Source organism: Salminus brasiliensis, chromosome 15, assembly GCF_030463535.1.
Source record: "Salminus brasiliensis chromosome 15, fSalBra1.hap2, whole genome shotgun sequence".
NCBI classification, from domain to species: domain Eukaryota; kingdom Metazoa; phylum Chordata; class Actinopteri; order Characiformes; family Bryconidae; genus Salminus; species Salminus brasiliensis.
Genome location: NC_132892.1, coordinates 31,733,596 through 31,752,911, shown reverse-complemented (window position 1 = coordinate 31,752,911; position 19,316 = coordinate 31,733,596). Strand labels below are relative to the sequence as shown.

Genomic DNA, 19,316 nt, shown 5'->3' with positions numbered 1-19,316 from the left:
TCTATATTTAAAGAAGCTCTACTATCATTATATTTCATAGACGCTCCAAAGAAAGTCTGGGTGTCCATCAGTGAATCAGCTTTAAGCATTTCAGTGACTCTGACCTGCAGCAATGATGGAAACCCACTTGTGCAGAACTACACCTGGTTTAAAGAAGGTGGAAGCTCACCTGTAGGATCTGGACACAGTTACAGTGCTGTACAGAGTGGATCCTACTACTGTGTAGCTTGCAGTGAATATGGCTGTAAGCAAGCAGCTCCAGTGCGGGTCAGTCCAAAAGGTATTTATTGTAGAACAAAAATATCCTCATAAACCATCATAAACATTCTTTAAATAATAAAAATCTGAATTTTTAATTTTAAACTGATTTCTGCATTCATCTGCACACAGGTATTTGGACCCAGGTCTTTGTAGCAGTTGTTGTTTTACTTGCATGTGCTTGTTTAATTTCCTTCGCTATATGGTAAGCATATAGCAACTTTTCAATAACTTACAACCACAATTTGTATGTATTCTGTAAACACCAGTGAAAATATTAGTATTTCATTTTTTTAATGATTTTTAATTGTGTTACTACTAACACTACCAATAAATAATAACAATAATAATGTGTTTTAGGATAAAGAGATGCATACAGGCAAGACAGGTAAGTCACACAACACAAAACATAACCGCAGTTTTATTTATTTATAAGTATTTTTATATACTGCACTGCAAACATTCTTAACAATGTAGCTTTTGTCTCTTAAAATAATATATTAACACTTTGTGCAAGAGTGCTTTGCAGATTATGTAAATCGGTTTTGTATTTTATCTGCTTTCTGTCTCTTTCAGTAATTTATTTTTCCCATAAAGACTTTTTAATGCATTTTATTTCTGGTAGCAATGTATTTTGTGTTTTACATGACTAGCAGCCAAGGTGAGTGTTAAACTAAAAGGCATTACTATTGGGCTAGAATACACAGACACAGATGGTGGTGTGACTTACTGTGAACAGCAGTTTAATATCCAATACACTGTTTGTGGATGTAAGTTACATTCCTGTAGTGCCAAAGTAAGAGCTATGAGCCACAAGATGGGGTTACCACACAAACCATGTAAACTTGTGTCCTTGTGCTACAAGGCTAGGAAAATCAGCAACACAAATGTTAGCAAGGCCAGTGCACTTACTGTGGTACAGCAATAAGCCCCCGTTTGAACAGTGATCCACACAAAGTGTAAGCATTTCTTATCTAGAGAGAATGGAGTTGATATGGCCTTCTCTGAAGACTCCAAATGTTTGTGGACCCTCCCTTCTAATGAGTGCACACACAGCTTGTTTAGTCCCTGTAGAGAAGACATTCTGCCAATAGAATAGGACTCTCTGGAGTAGATGAACATGACCCTATTGGCACCATGCAGCCTAATGCCAGGTGTGGACTAGAGGGGTATCTAAAACCCTCTTCCCTGGACAGTAGAGAAGAAACAGTGAATGAGCAGGTGTCCCAATACTATTGTCCATTTAGTTTATCCCCTTTGCACAGGCAATCCCATCACAGGCTACTGCCAGACCAACAGTGCCATCTAGGGGGCAAAATTACACGATCCATGTCTTGGTCTGAGTTTTTTGCTCGTTGTACACATAACTCTTCGCTGTCACACAAAAAACATTCTCTCCATTTTTGGATATAATATAATGGTTTTTTTTACATCTTATGATGACTTCCACTGAAAATTTAGATATATGAAACGTTATTTTTTCCTTCTCCTGTAAGGCTGGAAATTTGGAGATTTTTTTTGGTGTTTTTTGCCCAGCATTGATAACGTTCAAATATCTGTATTAATTCAAATCAGTAGTGCTCCTCCCCAGTCATATTGGGAAAACCTTAAATATGACTTGACTAAACCTGGTATTTTAAATCAACAGAACTCGTCTAGTTTGGATTTGGATGTTTATGCCAACATCTCCTATGGGCATGAGAGCTCTGAGGCCGCTGAAGAGGTTCAGTATGCTCGTGTTGCTAGCAAAAGGTGAGATGAACTGAAGTCCATTATTTTCTTTGGTATAATCTTCAGTAGAATAAAACTAAAAGATACATACACATATTTTTGTTGTTCCAGGGTTCAGACTAAATAAACTCAGCAGTTCTGTTCCCGAACCATCATTAAAACCCATGGAAAGTATGTTTGTCTACTGTAAACACCACAAAAACTGGATTTCTGGCTTCCCTGTAGAAGAACTGCCCTTGCATGCATGCACATCACACAGGGTGCTTAAGATTTAGGACTGATTTTTGACTAGACTTAAAGAAACAGTATTTGTAAACATCAGATTTTTTTTACTGAACCCCTCCTTTAAGTGAAACTTCTACCCCTGACCACTTGGCAATACTTAGACCTCTTCAAAAGTCCATGTTCAACTGCAGCCACCATCTGGAGAAGCCCAAAATTGAAAGCTCACTGTACTCCAATCAAACTTACAGTAGTACCACAGTAGCATTTACATCCAATAGAGTATATACAAAAAAACAGCTTAAAGCTTCAGAGTGTTTTTCAAAACAAAACATTTTAAGCATCAACAAAACATTGTTCTTATTCAACTAGAAAAAATAACATCTTTGAACTGGAAATACTTACGGTCCTATGCAAATGTTGGACAGTAAGTGGGCACCCATGGTCTAGAGAAATGTCCTGTTGATGTTCTGTGTATATACATATCCTCTGCCATAAAATGCCACCTCGAAGTCAGTTTTCATTTCAAATGAGGAGTGTCCAGACACTGAAAATATTTTTTTTCTGGAAAAATGTATGCACACATTTAATGTGACAGATATAACAGATTTCCCACTTCTAAGTTTGTATACATAACATTAGAGATGAAAACATGTCAATGTTTTTATATAAACCGAAATGCATGACAGCAGTCTTTTGCAGAAAATAGTATTGCTTTTGATTTGCACAGAAAGTCCATTTCTTATATGCTTGCTAAGAAAATGTGTACTTGTTTTTGTTTTACAATAAAATATTATTACAATCACGCACAAAATAAATTGCATCTCCAAAATGGTTTTGTTGATTTTACAGGAAAATGGTTATTTTACACTTTACAATGAAAGTAAAAAACAAACAAAAAAAAAAAAAACATTCTTCAAAATCACCTGGAGCGTTTCTATGACGACAGTGACAGTATATTGACGTTGACTGTACTTGTTACTATGCCGTTAGAACTGGACTGTACCCCAACTTGGAAATGTACCAGCTAACTCAGTTATATGGGGTTTAAATGGGTGAAACATGGACTAGGTGGGCACTGGCTCTGAAAATGTTTGTACATGCATTTGTTACCAGGTTGGGCTTCCCAAATCACTAGAGCCCAGCTTAATCTCACATGGGTCCGATCTAGGCCCCATATTCAGTGTACAACCCAGATGGGATCAATGTTTAACCCCTCCTTGTCTCATCACTTACCCTGGTGGGCATCCACATATGGGGCCAACATGGAACCTGAGGACAAAACCTTTTGGTTCCCATTTGGGATTCATTCATCAATTCATCAGGAGATTTTGACACTAAAGTAAAGGATAAGTGTCAGATTCAAATTGCTTTAAAAAAAATGGTAACAATGTGTTACAGCAACAATAGTAAAGGATGAATCTAACTGGATAAAACCATTAATCACCTAAGGTGCTCTTCATTTGGTTGCAGCTAGGCCATAGTTGCCATATATATTGGGAGAGACATGCCCCCTTCAATATTCCAGTGTCTCACCCAAAATATGTAATAAATGTAAAAAATATAAATATTCCACTTAATGGTTTTCTGCAACGTTAGTGTTCACATCTGTTGTCGATGGGGCATTTCTTATTGTAACATTGTAAGTCTTTGTAGATCACATCTCTGACTTACAGGAAATGGTAACATCAATACGGCACTGGAATATTTTCCTAAATTAACCATCACTACTAACATAAATTATTGAAGCCAAGTTAGCAGGAAAACTAACTAGCCCCACACTCATGTAGCATCCAACAATAATCACGGGCATATTTAATTAGCGGTAATGTCTTAGATATAAATACATTTGTTAGAAATTCCATATGCGGTCTCAGTAAAATGTCAATCATTGTAGTGATGCATGAGTAACATTACAGTTGTAGCTTTAATTTCTTACATATTTCACAGTTGACACAAAACCTCATATCTCTAAAACTGTACATGAGAAGACATTTTTTTTATATAAATGAATGTGATGAGTTCTTCCAGGTCATTTCGCTTATATTATAGCTACAATATTTGTATGCTCCACTGTGAACTTTAACAAGAATAAATAAATGCATTTATTTCACCTGTTTCCTTGATTTTAGTATACACACAACACACTTGATTAATATGTCTTGATTAAATGCCTTAATTAAAGCATACATAATAATAAAAAAGCTGTATTTGGTTACACATGAATTACCTGTTACAGCAACACAATTTCTGTGTTGGGGATGATGAGTGGTGATCATTCAACATCCTGACCTCATTCAGTGACTCTCTGAATACACTGAATGCAATCAAATCCTCACAACAATGTTCCTCCAAAATCTAGTAGAAAGCCTTCTTCCATGAACAGTTACTCTACACAAGCAGGATAAACTATTTTAAATACCCTTGATTTCAGAAGACAGGGGATGAGCAGGCGTCCCAATACTTTTGTCCATACAGAAATTCATGATGGCGCCGGTGAAGTAGGTTGTTTCACATTAGTTAAGATAACAGTAACACTCTTGCTCCTGTTCAGCTACAATTCACTTACCGTTTTTAACTCTGGATCCAAACTGGACGAGGTGCCGATCCCATAAGATCACATAGACCATTATCTCCAGAGAGCTAACCGCCCTCTGTCTTAGGGGATCCCGCGAGCCGGCGAGCTTAAAAGCATACATAATAATAAAATTATCAGTGTTACAGTGCTGTACAGAGTGGATCCTACTGTGTAGCTCAGAATACATACGGCTCTCAGACAGCAGCTGCAGTGCCTGTCACTCTAGAAGGTGTTAATGGTGGGAAAAGATACATTAAGCTTAATATTTCTTATTAATATAGATAAAAATTAGCATAATTTCTAACTGAGTTTGTCTGTTATCTGCACACAGGGGTCAAGAGTATTGGTCTGTATGCAGGTGTTGGAGTGTCCGCTGGCTGTTTTTTGGTGATATTTGGTCAGAGATGACAGATTGCACACCTGTACGACTGCACTCACACTTGTAGAAGATAAAACTCAAAAGTTAAAACTTCCAAATTCTTTCACATTTATTTATGCAGATTTCTTTTTACTATAGATGTTATCACAAATCAGAAAGTAAAAGCAAGTAAATGGCAAGGAAAACCCCCCTCAGATCAGGATGAAGAAGCCCTGAGAGGAAATAAGACTCAAAAGGGGAACCAATCCTCCCCCGGTCGACACTGGTTTTAGCACAAGATATCAGAACAACATAGAATAGAATAACTGGTCTAAACTGTATTTGCATATTTTCTGCATATTGGAGGAGAAACCCCCTAAGACCAAAGTTCTTCTATTTCAACTGAAACGTGGCTGTTCAGGTGTCCTCTAGTACTGGGGGGACACTTTCTTTTTCTTTTTACAGTATTAATGGTGACGTTTATCACTGATACACACCTCAAATGGTACACAATTTGGAGAATTTTGGATTTGACTGTGCTGTGTGGTGGCCACTGTGGTTTACATGAATGTCATAGTCAGAGTTGAAATGAATGAATTAATAATTTGTGAGATTAGAGATTTAAAAAATTAGCTGAACAGATACACTTTATAGACAAAAGTATTGGGACATCTGCTTATGCATTGTATTTAAAAAATTGTATTACTTATGCATTGCTATTAAAAAGTGTTTATCCTGCTTTTGTTGGAGTAACTGTCTCTACTGTCCAGGGAAGAAAACTTTCTACTAGATTTTGGAGCAGAGCATTGCTGTGAGGATTTGACTGCAACAAGAGTGTTAGTGATGTCAGGATATTGGATCATCATCAACTTGTTTTATCCTCAACTCTCCAGCTCATCCCAGAAGTACTCAGTGGAGGACCGTCAGTTCAGAGAACACTGTTCCACTGCTCCACAGCTCAATACCTGGTATTAGGCATGGTGCCAATAGGTTTATGTTGATGTTGATCTGCTCCAGAGAGCCTATTCTATTGGCAGTAGTTCTCTACAGAGACTAAACAAGCAGTGTGTGTACATCTGTCAGTAATGGATTCAGTTAGTAATCAATAACTGAAATCAGAGCAAGTTTCTACAGAATTACACCTACATTCCTCTAGATGGCAGCATGAACCAACAGATGATAAACCAGCCCTGACATCATCACCACAGAGACCAATCAGAATAGAAAGAACTACAAACCAGCTTGAGAGAGAAAAAGCTGTAGTGCAACACCACACCACCCCCTTCTTCTTCCTTCTCTTTTATATTTTAACTGATTCTTCTAAGCACAGGAAATGACTTCGTCTCAGTTTCCGTGAGCTGCTCATGAACTGTAACTGCTTTTTAGAGTTCATCTGAACCCTGTTATGTCCAGCTCATAATTTGTTTTGTGGCCTATTGTAGTATGATAACGTAAAGTTAATGGAAATGGAGCTCCTGTAAGTACAGTCCACAGTACAGCCCAAAAAACTACAACCAACGGATTTCTAATTGGTTACTACATGCAAAGCAATGCAAACTGGCTGAGTTGTAAGTTATAACCGTGGGAGAAACGGGGGTGGTTATAAAGATCTGCTGCTAACGTTGTGGTGCCAGCTACCACAGGACACTTTCAGGGCTCCCTGCCTCAACAGGACAGCTTCAGAGTTACCCCAGGTTCTCTGAATGAGTTTCCTCCAATCTCCCACAAAACACACATGGTAGAAAACTGACTGTGGTGAAGTGCCTCTAGGTGGGAGTGAACAGTTGTGTGTGAAACTCTGCGATGGACTTCCAACCTGTCCAGGAGATGTTCCTGCCTTGCACCAAATGATTTAGGTTGGCTCTGGATGCACCACAACCCTGAACGATGATGTCAGTCACTTTAGATAGTCAGTTAGAGTTAGATGTCCATCATGTTGTACTGCAGCTCATAGATTTTAAATTCCCACCAACATGTGGTTTGAAGGGTGAAGAAATGAGAAAGACTTTAGCACAGGTTTCAGGACATTAGTCACATAAATATTCCTGGTTCTGTGACCACAAGGCCTTAGAAATGGTGAGAACATGCGAGAACAGCCGAGCTCCCAGTGTCCCAATGTCTGTAAAAAACTCTCAAAACCACACCACATCCCAGCCTTACAGGATGTTTACCAGTCATGATTCCTGAGGAAGACTCACATACTCTCAATGTGCATTCCTGCAGTCTTTGCGCTACAGTAGTAATGTTGACTCCTGTCTAATGTTGCAGATGTGCAATTTATTCAAATTTCATAGTATGGAAACAATAAGTAGCAGCACATTATTTATTATGTTTAGTAAATTTCTGCATATCGTCGCTGTCCAGTGGAAAACATGTATCTCCAAAATGGCAACTTTACAGGAAAATGTGAATATTTGAATGGGAGTCAATGTAAAATAAGAAGTTAGAGCATTTCTATTGGTCCATTCATCCATAATTATGTAGACAATGTACAGAAGCTGCTACAGAGTTTAAACCATAACCAGAAAACTAAAAATGAGCAAAAATGGAGATGCATGTTCTTCATTGGACAGCAGTGATTTACAGTATTCTCTATATAGTCTTCTGTGTGTGGATATCCTAGGCTTTGATAAATACTGAAAGTAAAGATAAAGACTGAAAGTAAAAATGAATCTTTTGATTCCTGGGTGTGTGAGTGTATATGTGTCTTGATTCCAAATACAGCAAATACATGAATTTATTTGCATGTATTTGCTTTTATTTGTTTACTTATTTATTTATTTATAATAACACTACATGAATTATCACCCAAACTAACTATAAACACCATTGTAAGTTCATACAACTATCCAGGCATCCAGAGTTCCACTAGTATTTTACTGATTTTACTGTCAGTGTCGATTTATTAGGAATAAAAGTCATTCTTAACACATAACATCACACAACTGTAACTATAACAATAATACAATGTATAATTACAACATTTATAATATTAACCAGACATCATAAGGGTGCAACACAACTAGAGAGAGAGTGGAGAGTGAAAATGATGAACAGTTAACTCCTGTTTGTCCTGTTGGCTAACTTAAACCAAACTTTAGTATCTGATTGGGCTTTGGGCCCACGTGGTGTGGGCAGGAAGGGCGGCAGGGAGGTGCGTGTTCCAATAACACCACTTTCAGTACTTTCAGTGTACTTTCGGTTTGACCCTTAAAACAGTAAGAGCTCATCCTGCTTCTCTGCGATTGTTCTCGGGCTTCAGGAGATGAAGGATCTAGGATCTGAAGGTAGGAACCTGCTCTTCATGCCTCATGCTGGTGTTCTGGTGCTCTTTGTGAGACTCTGGTAGTCAAATGCACTCTTATCGCATTATGAGTGATGGTTTGCCAAGATTAGGAAGTCATGCTTTTCGTCACTGAAAACAAAACAAACAAACAAACAAACAAACAAAAACACTTTTTGACATATTGGGAATCTGACAGTTGTTATATATATATATATATATATATATATATATATATATATATATATATATACTTTTTTTTTTTTTAGTATTTGTTATACTAAGTCAGAATTTCACGATTAACAGACCAATCACAATGTTTCAAAATTACCTTTATCTTTATTTTTTTACCTTTTGTGAAGTTGCTGTTTTGGAAATAAGGGGTCAACTGCCCTCACAGACATGTAAGGTCTACCCTAAAGTAAATAACACTCCCCAGCAAAGGCATCAGGGTTCCTGTCTGGCTGGGTGTGGACCGGATTATATGACGGAATAGGAACAATACTGTTCTGCAGATCCTCGAGATTCCTCCATTTTTAACTTATTGAGAAACTTCCAAAGTCAGAGAGCTGTTTTCGGCAGTTCTGCGGGCTGTTTATGTAAGGTCATAGGGCTGCTTTCTTGTTTGCTTTGAGGAAGAATTGTGCGCGTTTCCTGACCATGAGCAATGGTCATTTTTCCCTGATGAGCTGATGAGAGTTGAAGTAGTCTAGTATCGTTGGGATATCGCATCTACCCAGTCCATATTTGCTTGAGTTTCGATTAAATGTTAATAAGATTAATATAAAGTATTTAGTGTCGAAGGTACGCTTGAGCGCTGTGGGTTAGCCAATCACAAAAGAATTTGGTGGGGCTGTAGATCCAGGCAGCCAATCAAAACGCTTCTGCCGGACCGTTGTCTCCCCAGCCCTCCCCAAACTACTGCAGTACTTTAGGAAGTGTCTGCGTGTTTACCAAAGGGGTTCAAGTTTAACCCACTAGGCTTCTCCCACCCTCTGCAGATGAAGCTAAACACTGTCCAGTGAACTTGAGACTGGAAGACTAACGTGTTTAAGAAGTCTCAGATACAGAATAACAGCACATATGAACTCGGAGAACTTTGTCTTTACTATTAAAAGTGGGTTTAGCAGAATTGGAGATACTGAGAACCCTTAGAACATCATCTGTACACATTCTGTAAACAGTATTTTCTCATCTATGATCATCTTTTGTATAGGTTAAAGTGATGCTGTTACTCAGGATGTCTCAGACTGTTCCTCTGCTGTTTATGATCTTCATCTCAGGTCAGTCAGAGGTGTACCTTCTCTAAACTGGTTCTTATATATGATACTCATCATACATACATACATATCATGATTGGTTTTGGGGTGTGTGTGTTTGTGAGTGTGTGTTCATGGTTAAGAGTTCTTCTCCATCCTACTGCAAGAGCTGTGGATTTTAGCTCAGCTCAAATATTACATTTACACACTTCTGGATTCTGTGTTGCAGGAGCTGTTGCTCAGGATTGGAGTGTGACATACAAGCCTACATCTATCTGTGCTCTAAAGGGGTCTGCAGTGAACATGGTCTGCACTTACAAACATCCACTGGGTCAGAAATTTAAAAAAGCTTTATGGAGCAAAGTTTCTTCTGTGGATGCAGAACCTCCTGATCTGTTAGAGGATTCAGAGTACAAAGACAGGGGTAAATACCTCATAGATGAATATGACGACTGCAGCTTTAAACTGAGAGATGTGAGAGAAAAGGACAAGAGCAAATACTACTTCAGATATCTAACAGATGAAGGAGGAAAGTGGCAGAGTAAAGATGAAGGAGTAGATCTTTCAGTCACAGGTAAGCTCCATCAGCAGAAATAAGACACTGTACTTCATTCACTGGTGAACAGGATTCCTCCAGCGGTTCTGTAATATAATCACATCAGTCCTTCAAACCACACCTGAAGAACACTGATTAGAACTGGAGAACCAGAATCCACAAAGCATTTCAGAGTAAGAGAGCTGATCTAGGATCAGTTTCTGTGAGTGAGATCTTCATAAACAGGACTGGATCTGATCCTAGGTCAGTATTTTAATTGAGTGATCAGGGTTTAGGTTTAGGTTTTACTTTAAATTCTTCTTTAAGTTTGATTTCTTCTTTAAGACACCAGTGAGTTCTGACCCATTCATTCAGCTATTGTGAGGATGATGCAGTAGAACTGGGTTTCTCTTGTCGGCAGATCTCCAGGTGGAGGTTCCTGAGAGAGTGATAGAGGGAGGTGAAGTCACTCTCACATGTAAAACCACCTGCATTCTGACTGTCAGACCAACATTCACCTGGTACAGAAATGGAGCTCCTTTATCCTCCAGAACTAACCAACTCCACCTGCAGTCGGTCAGCAGGGAGGCTACAGACAGGTATTACTGTGCTGTAGAGGATCAGAAGCTTAACTCTTCTGTGGTCACTCTTAATGTCTTGTGTAAGTACAGAATTATTTATTCATTGATAAAAACGTGTCTCTATATCAGAGTAAAAGTGCTGATCTAGGATTACTATCCAGCACTGAGATCATAGATCACCCTCATCCTAATTTTCAGGATTGCTCTTCTTTGTCTTCCAGATCTCCAGGTGGAGGTTCCTGAGAGAGTGATAGAGGGAGGTGAAGTCACTCTCACATGTAAACCGAGCCTCAATCTGACTGTCAAACCAACATTCACCTGGTACAGAAATGGAACTTCTTTATCCTCCAGAACTGACCAACTCCACCTGCAGTCGGTCAGCAGGGAGGATGCAGGCAGGTATCACTGTGCTGTAGAGGATCTGAAGCTTCACTCTCCTGAGGTCACTCTTAATGTCAGTCGTAAGTACAGATTCATTTATTCAGTCTCAGAAAACAAACAGAGCTGAGGGTTCATGCTGAATTGATTGTGCTCTAATTGAACCCAAAGCTGACGCTGCTTCTTTATAAAGCACTAAATCAATAGATGCTCTGAATACATACAGACGTTCTCTAGAGCTCTCATGATATTTTTACACAGGGAGAACAAACCCCCTTTTACTGTAGAACTGTGTTCACTAACCCAGTCCTGGAGGTCCTGTGTGCTGCAGGCTTTGTGTTCTCTGCTCGAACCCACCTGTGATCATGAAGAGTTTGGTCATTAGAGCATGTATCTCTGCTCTCCTGCTGCTGCTGGTTTATTGTCATATATATATTTATGTATTTAATGTAACAAACAGGGGTGTGATGGTACACTCAGCCCATAATCTGATTAGATTGATGATATTGGGTTCATGATTCAATATTCTTAAAATAATCTGGACTAATTCTGAATAAAGAAAACTGAAAACTGGATCCTTAGTGTTACGTAATCTACTAATGACACAAGAGCTGGAGGCAGGAGGACAAACAGATCCAGAGAGGGTTGCTGATTGGTGGGACTGGGTTCAAAATTTGGTGTTTTTACAATACAGCTGCATAAGATATCACAATGATGCATGTGCAATATCATAATGCATTGTTATGCCTCTAGTAAACACTAACTTGTTGTATACAGTAATGGTTCATTTAATTAATGGTCAGTTAATTAATGGTTCAGTTAAATTAATGGTCAATTGTAAATGGTAAAATAATTTTAAACATCTTTAAATATCTTTAAACTGATTTTTACATTCATCTGCACACAGCCAAGTTCCCATATGGCATTATCATAGCAGTTCTAAGTGTTGGAGCAGTTTTGTGTGCATGTGCAATTTTTCTGTGGTAAGCACACATTTTTACAAATTTATAAATGATAAATTGTTATTAGTAATACAAATAATAATGTTCTACCACTGCAACCACTACTACTAATAATAATAATTATATATTTCAGGAAAAAAGGATTTTTCAAGGTAAGATCACACAAAACATAACAGCTTACTTACTTATTTTACTAGAGACAGTAGTGCACAGAAGTAGAGCTGTAAGTTATGGCGGATCACCAGAAGACGGAGTCACCACATAAATAGTGGTGAAAAAAAAAATGGTGCTCTTGTACAGAAACGATAATAATAATAAGAGCAACAAATAATACGTAACATGTTATAATATAGTTACTCAGGAAACTTAACCTATGTAAGTATGGACATTTGATCATTTTGATCATTTGATAATTAGATTTTTACAAGTAAACAATAGAGACTCCATCAAAAGCTGGATACCCTTTGCACAGGCAAGCCAATTACAGACCACTGCCAGACCAACAGTGCCATCTAGGATGCATAAAGACATAATTCAGGTCTGTTGTATTGTATGATGCATTAAATATTTTAAAAAAAGAACTAGAATAGTATATAGTAGTTTGTAGTAGGCAGTCTTCTTTGTTTGGATTTCTTGTTTTGCCTGTTGTACACACGTCGTCACGCAAAAACTTTGTATCTCTTCCATTTTCCACTTCCATAACCTGTTGATTTGTCATATGTAATGCCTTATGTTTTTTTTTACTTTCACTATAGAGGAGCCAGGCCTCTTTTGAACACCACACAAATGCAGAATGCCACAAGCAACTTTTCACAACTTCAAATTCTGTGGTGGAGTTGGGGGTCGACACAACACCTGGGGCCAAAATGGCTGACCCCAGCATTTAGCTACATGGTATAGTTTTGTTCATTTTTACAGCTCATACTGTGTCACCTCTGGAATTGTTAATGTCGACATAGATGTGAGTTGATTAGGTTAAGAGTGTGAGCATGTAGGGTGAATTTCCCTATTGTGGGACATCAGTGCTTCTTTAAATCAATGGAAGTCAATAAAACTATAGGTCAACGCAAGCTGTGATGGCATGTAATCAAAAATCCAGTTTAAGATTAGTAATGCAAAAGTGTCCCAGATTAGGCTAATTCACCCTCTTAACAGCAAGGATTTAGATGACTTTTGACTTAATTTAAGGAAGCAGAAATTCTAAACACCAAATTTAGATTTTTACTGAAGCACTCCTTTAAACTCCTTTAATAGTTGTACCCTGGATTCCTGGCTGTTCTTAGACCTCTACAAAATACCACGTTCAACTGCAGCCACCATCTGGAGAAGCCCAGCATTGAAAGCTCACTGTACTCCAATTATAATTATAGGACTAGTACGGTAGTATTTCACATCACATTTCCATCCAAAGGAGTTTTTGTAAACAAATATCTTTTTGCATTATAGTGGACAAAAGTATGTGGACACCTACAGGAGCTTTTATGACGTCCTATTTTAAACCCATAGGCATTAATATGGAGCTGCCCCCCCCCTTTACTCTAAGCTCTAACAGCAGCATGTCTGGAGCTCTGCTGCAGTTATTGAGTCAGTTGGAGACTTTTCTGCACTCAGACACTCGGTGGCTGAGCTGCTCTCTGTGAGCTGTTCCTCCTAAACTCTCCCACTGTTCAATAATAACACCACTCACAGCTGATGGAGGAAGATCTAGGATGGAAGGTCTAAATTTCACCAGCTGACTTGTTGTTGTTGGTGCAGCGGTGTCTCCTATTACATACAGAACCACGCTGGAGCTCAGTGAGCTCTTCAGAACCTCCAGTTCTTTCACTGATGTGTGGAATAGAGGCAGACTGCAGAGCTAGAGGCTGGATTTTATACACCTAGGGTGGCAATGGGACTGAATGAAGCCTGGAGTCAGAATTACAAGATGTAACATACAGATCATCAGGAATGGAAACAATGTTTTGTTTCTGTGCTGGAATCTTTGGCAGCAGTCCTTTGCATAAAATAGCATCATTACACATCATTTTTAACATTATCATTTTATTGTTTGTTTCATAAGCTTATGTACTGTGCTTATTACTATCATACTTCATACAAAAACGTTAAACTCGCATATCACAAATGACAAAACAGTACAGAGTTTTTGAGACCAAATGGATAAAACCATCACTAGGTATATCTTCATTTTGTTGCAAAAAAACAAACAAAAACAAAAGTCCCATTTTGACAACAGAGACCTTAATAAAGCATTTTTCACAGAGCGTCCGTATTTTCCTGACCAAAACGTTTTCAAAGCAAACAAAGCTAGGAACACAGCGGGTTTAAAGCATACTGCATTTGAGGTTCGCTAACACCGGAAATGTTCGTGGCATACATCCTGGAAATGTATCGGCCTGCTATTGAAAGCTGCTGTACAGCCAATCAGACCAACCAGGCCAACAAGTCTAAACAGGGCAAAAAGCCGAAGCGCATACAACAGAAAGCTTACCTTTGTCTTGAATTAGTTCCCTGAAAATAGTCTCTGCCGCTTCTTTAGATTCTTCGTCTTCAGTGGCTTTCTTCTTGATCATGGTTTTGCTGAATTGTCCGCAGGTAAAATGGTACTTCAGTTCCGGTATGAGCGACCCTCGAATTTGTGGTCATTTTAATTTTGAATTCTGCCTTTTGTTTGCTTTGTAGGGCCACAGTACAAATCAGTCCCGCGGTCAGTGTCTGGCATCAATCTGAAATGGGAATATAAAAGCTGTTAAAGCTGCAGATTAAGCCCTCTAAAGTTGGGGTTATTTTTATAATGAATTCTTTTTTATCTTGTACAAATGAAAATTCCACATTGGAAATTTTTTTATTTCAAAAACCCTGTTATCTGTGAACTGCCTGCGTGCAGCATAGTTATATTTTGTATGTATATGCTGTATCGCTGTACCATGCACTTTTTTAACTGTAGTGATGATCACATCTGCACTGTTGAAATAAAAACCTTTCTCCAAAACAGTATATGTAAAAAAGGGAACCCTTATGTTGCATTATTTTATTGGCCAATTCAATGTTAGATGTTTAGATTTACATGAAAAGCTGCATTGTGACCCAAAAATTCAATAATTCTGAAAATTACAATGGGTTGAGAATGGGCGTTGGAACAAGTCTGGAGTTTAGAGTCTGATGCTAGAATGCATGCTTCTACTGGAGGTTTGGCATCTGGATACGAATCACAATGCATTGCATGTGATCTCTGAAACAATAATGCTGCATTCTGCTTGCACCCTAGTCAAAAAGCTGACTCTTGCTCATGCTCTTGCTTTATATTTCAAACTCTTTTTCAGCAAAGCCAGAAGTATGTCACATCTGACTGTGGGAACATCTGTATTGCTGTATCTTTCCTATCTGGTCTCAGTGTTCTGCTACTTAGTAAGTTGAACTCTGGTTCCTGCACTATTATATATAGAAGAAAAAGACCAGTATAAATTGTTAGTGCTGGTTTAGCAAGTCACCAGTGTTTACAACTATAAGCGCCGAGCCCCGGTCCTCTGACCCCTCTCATTACGTACAAAAAGCGGTGCGTTGTCTTTGCCTATTCATTTATTTCTAGCGTGGTTCCACATAGCTTTAAAGAAAGAAAAAAATGCACGGTTTGAGGATCCATTAACATTAACCTGTGAATTTAATTCTTTGTATTTATTTATGTAGCTATTTATTCTCTGTACATATTATTTATGTACTTGGAAAATTGCTATATTTCTTACAATTAATTAATATAGAAATGTATTAATATTTTATTTGTATTGTTTGATCACTAACATCCTGTATGAATCTTGTTTGAAGTCATATGTATAGCTGGAGTCATTTTAATTTTTAACCCCCTCCACTCAGACTCTGATTTATATTTTATATTTTATTCTAAATACTTTAAAATAATTGTTTTTTTAAGGTTTTAAATTTTTCCATATAAATATTTTTCTAATTCTTCTAATTCTAATTCTTCAATTCTTCTAATAGAACTAGTATTAGGACTACAGCTTTTTAGTCAAGATTCTTGGCTTGGCTCAGCCACCCACCTACTGGGAGGAGCTCACAGATTCTGTTAAACTCTGGGGATAGGTTAAGTAGTTGGCTGGCTTACTTCCCTTAGTCTTTAATAACGCTGACGTTGCCATACCACAGAAGGTGGTTCACCTTAGTGGGCTCCAAAGTGCAATGAAGGTGCCATTCCGATGCAAGTGAAGGAGGAGGTCCATCAATTAGGCACGGTAGGGACCTTGGGGCATTTGCTGTGTGTGAGGTTGTTGGCAGGGTTCCTTGCAGTGTCAATGTAGCTTAAAATTCTCAAATCTTTGCTACTCGAGTTCCCATGAACATATTAAAGCATCAGGATTCAACCACTATAAGACTCCTCGAATAGGTAAGGCGAGCTTGTTACCCAGAAGCTGCACTAGTCTTGTTATGGTGCTCTAGTATTCTCATGGGGCTACGCGTGACCTGGCCAGTAGGAGAGCAGGATGTATTTTTCCTCCCTTTTCCTGTGAACAGAAGTATGCCATGTATGCCGTATGACTTTCCAGAGGCATCTCTAAAGAAGTGAATGTCGTGGAGCAACTAGGTAAGACTTAGAGAGGTACTGAAGTTCATCTTCCCAGGATCTCCAGGCATATATTAGGTTCTCGGGGGTCTGGGGATTTCCCAGTCTCAGTGTTTTCCCCACAGTTGCTGAACTGACGCTTGAAGAATAAATAAGGTGCGATACCTGCTATGAAAAACAGAGATGTGAATCTGGATGGGACTAAAATGATCAGACGAGCCATGAGTTTGGTTAAAAACTGTCTGTAATTCGGCCTGTAAAAGAGGACAGGGGAGAAAAACATGGATGTGGTTGTTTTGGACAGGAATAAAATCACAGAAGAGCCTAGTAAAACAGAGAATTACCCCAGGATCCCATGCAAATGTTTTCCCATACGGATAGGGCTTTATTCTATTAACACTGTATAATATTAAAATATATATGCTTTATCGCATTTTTCAAATATTGTGGTATAAAAACTTAAGTTTCATGTACCAACTTTGGTGTCTGGTGTTTGGTTTTACTATTTATAGGCAGTGTGTTTAAGGGATATTAGCATTTGCGTTGTATTTCATAAATCATGGACAACATTTCCTCCTAAATTCCAAATAAAAATATTACTATTTAGGGCATTTATTTATTTGGAAAAATGACAACTGCTCCAAAACAACTGCTCAAATAATGCAAATAAGTTATTTAAAATTTTAACGCAGTACTAATATCTGAACTTTGAGAGCATTCACAAATCATTATGGTGAAATAACCTCGACAGCCAATTACAGCTCTCATGTCTTGGCCGGCTCTCCACTAGTCTTTCACATTGCTGTTGGGACTTAATGCCATTCGCAGTCTGCAAATTTAGGTAACTTTGCTCTGTTTGATGAAATGCCTGGAATAAAACATCTGCCAGGCATTTCATCAAACTGCCAAACACCTAGATGCAAATTTAAGAACAAATAACAAAATTCCACAGCTGTATGTATAGATATACCCCTGTTTGATTGACTGCGGATGCACTTTGGTAGTCGATCTGGTAGTGATGGTTTACGCATGAGTGATGTAAACCAGTCTGAAACCGTCTAGTTTTACTAGAGCGACTGGTCTCTAATTTAACTCGATGGTAAAAAGTTGTGCTTGTTGGCACTATCGTGCAAAAAACCCAAAACAAAGACACAAACAAACCCTTTTGTCAGAATGTGACGCTGGCAGTTGGTCTCTACATTGTGTCAGAATTTTATGAAGAATGGACCAATAGAAATGCTCCAAAATGACTTGGAATAAAATATTTTACATTGACTTCCATTGTTAAGATTAAGTTTTTTTCCTCCTCCTCTGAAAGCTGTTTTGGAGATATGAGTTTTAAAGGACATACATGACTGCCCACAGACACGAAAGGTCTAAACTAAAATAACACACAGCCGTTCAGTAGAGGCACAACGTTTCCTCTTGGCTGGGTAGACAGGAGGCTGTGGTTGTTAGACAAAAAACTAAACAAAACATTGAAACAGAAAAACGGCAAGAAGCAACACTGTGCTACATTTATTTATTTTATTTGGCTTGGTTACTTTTGTGCTTTAAAGATGTGTTCATTCTGTCTCACAAGCGATGTCCCACGGTAGGGACCTTGTGGCATTTGCTGAGTGTGAGGTTGTTGGCAGGGTTCCTTGCAGTGTCAATGTAGCACCATTCCACAAAATTCTTTAGGCATTCTTTAGGCATAGGATTCAACCACTGTAAGACTCCTCGAATAGGTAAGGCGAGCTTGTTACCCAGAAGCTGCCCTAGTCTTGTTATGGTGCTCTAGTATTCTCATGGGGCTACGCGTGACCTGGCCAGTAGGAGAGCAGGGTGTATTTTTCCTCCCTTTTCCTGTGAACAGAAGAATGCCATGTATGCCATATGACTTTCCAGAGGCATCTCTAAAGAAGTGAATGTCGTGGAGCAACTAGGTAAGACTTAGAGAGGTACTGAAGTTCATCTTCTCAGGATCTCCAGGCATATATTAGGTTCTCGGGGGTCTGGGGATTTCCCAGTCTCAGTGTTTTCCCCACAGTTGCTGAACTGACGCTTGAAGAATAAATAAGGTGCGATACCTGCTATGAAAAACAGAGATGTGAATCTGGATGGGACTAAAATGATCAGACGAGCCATGAGTTTGGTTAAAAACTGTCTGTAATTCGGCCTGTAAAAGAGGACAGGGGAGAAAAACATGGATGTGGTTGTTTTGGACAGGAATAAAATCACAGAAGAGCCTAGTAAAACAGAGAATTACCCCAGGATCCCATGCAAATGTTTTCCCATACGGATAGGGCTTTATTCTATTAACACTGTATAATGTTAAAATATATATGCTTTATAGCATTTTTCAAATATTGTGGTATAAAACCTTTAGTTTTATGTACCAACGTTGGTGTCTCATATATGCAAGAGACCCCCCTATATGAACACCCTACTGGTTTTACAATTTATAGGCAGTGTGTTTTAGGGAAATGAACATTTGCATTGTATTTCATAAATCATGGACAACATTTCCCCTAAATTCCAAATAAAAATATTACTGCTTAGAGCATTTATTTATTTGAAGAAATGACAACTCCTCAAATAATGCAAATAAATTAT

General features: G+C 38.4%; 1 protein-coding gene and 1 long non-coding RNA gene across 6 annotated transcripts in view; both read left to right on the top strand.

Annotated features, from left to right (window-relative positions):
* The window catches only part of LOC140536290 (B-cell receptor CD22-like), a 48,740-nt gene that overhangs the window by 5,434 nt on the left and 23,990 nt on the right, over positions 1 to 19,316 (top strand). Inside the window, exons 1-3 of one of the 4 annotated variants that reach the window (XM_072658008.1) lie at positions 8,321 to 8,434; positions 9,647 to 9,713; positions 9,919 to 10,263. The exons of the other annotated variants lie outside the window; for them this stretch is intronic. Of the exons in view, the coding sequence (XP_072514109.1) occupies positions 9,656 to 9,713; positions 9,919 to 10,263 (403 nt within the window). The 5' untranslated portion in view covers positions 8,321 to 8,434; positions 9,647 to 9,655. Of the gene's footprint in view, positions 1 to 8,320; positions 8,435 to 9,646; positions 9,714 to 9,918; positions 10,264 to 19,316 lie in introns of those variants that run through there. 4 annotated transcript variants of the gene reach the window in all.
* LOC140536294 (uncharacterized) lies at positions 11,273 to 15,136 on the top strand. Of its 2 annotated transcripts, XR_011977593.1 has the most exons (3): positions 11,273 to 12,166; positions 12,279 to 13,039; positions 13,400 to 15,136. It is a non-coding gene; the product is annotated as an uncharacterized lncRNA (long non-coding RNA). The 2 variants fall into 2 exon arrangements; XR_011977592.1 differs by having other exon boundaries at positions 11,273 to 13,039.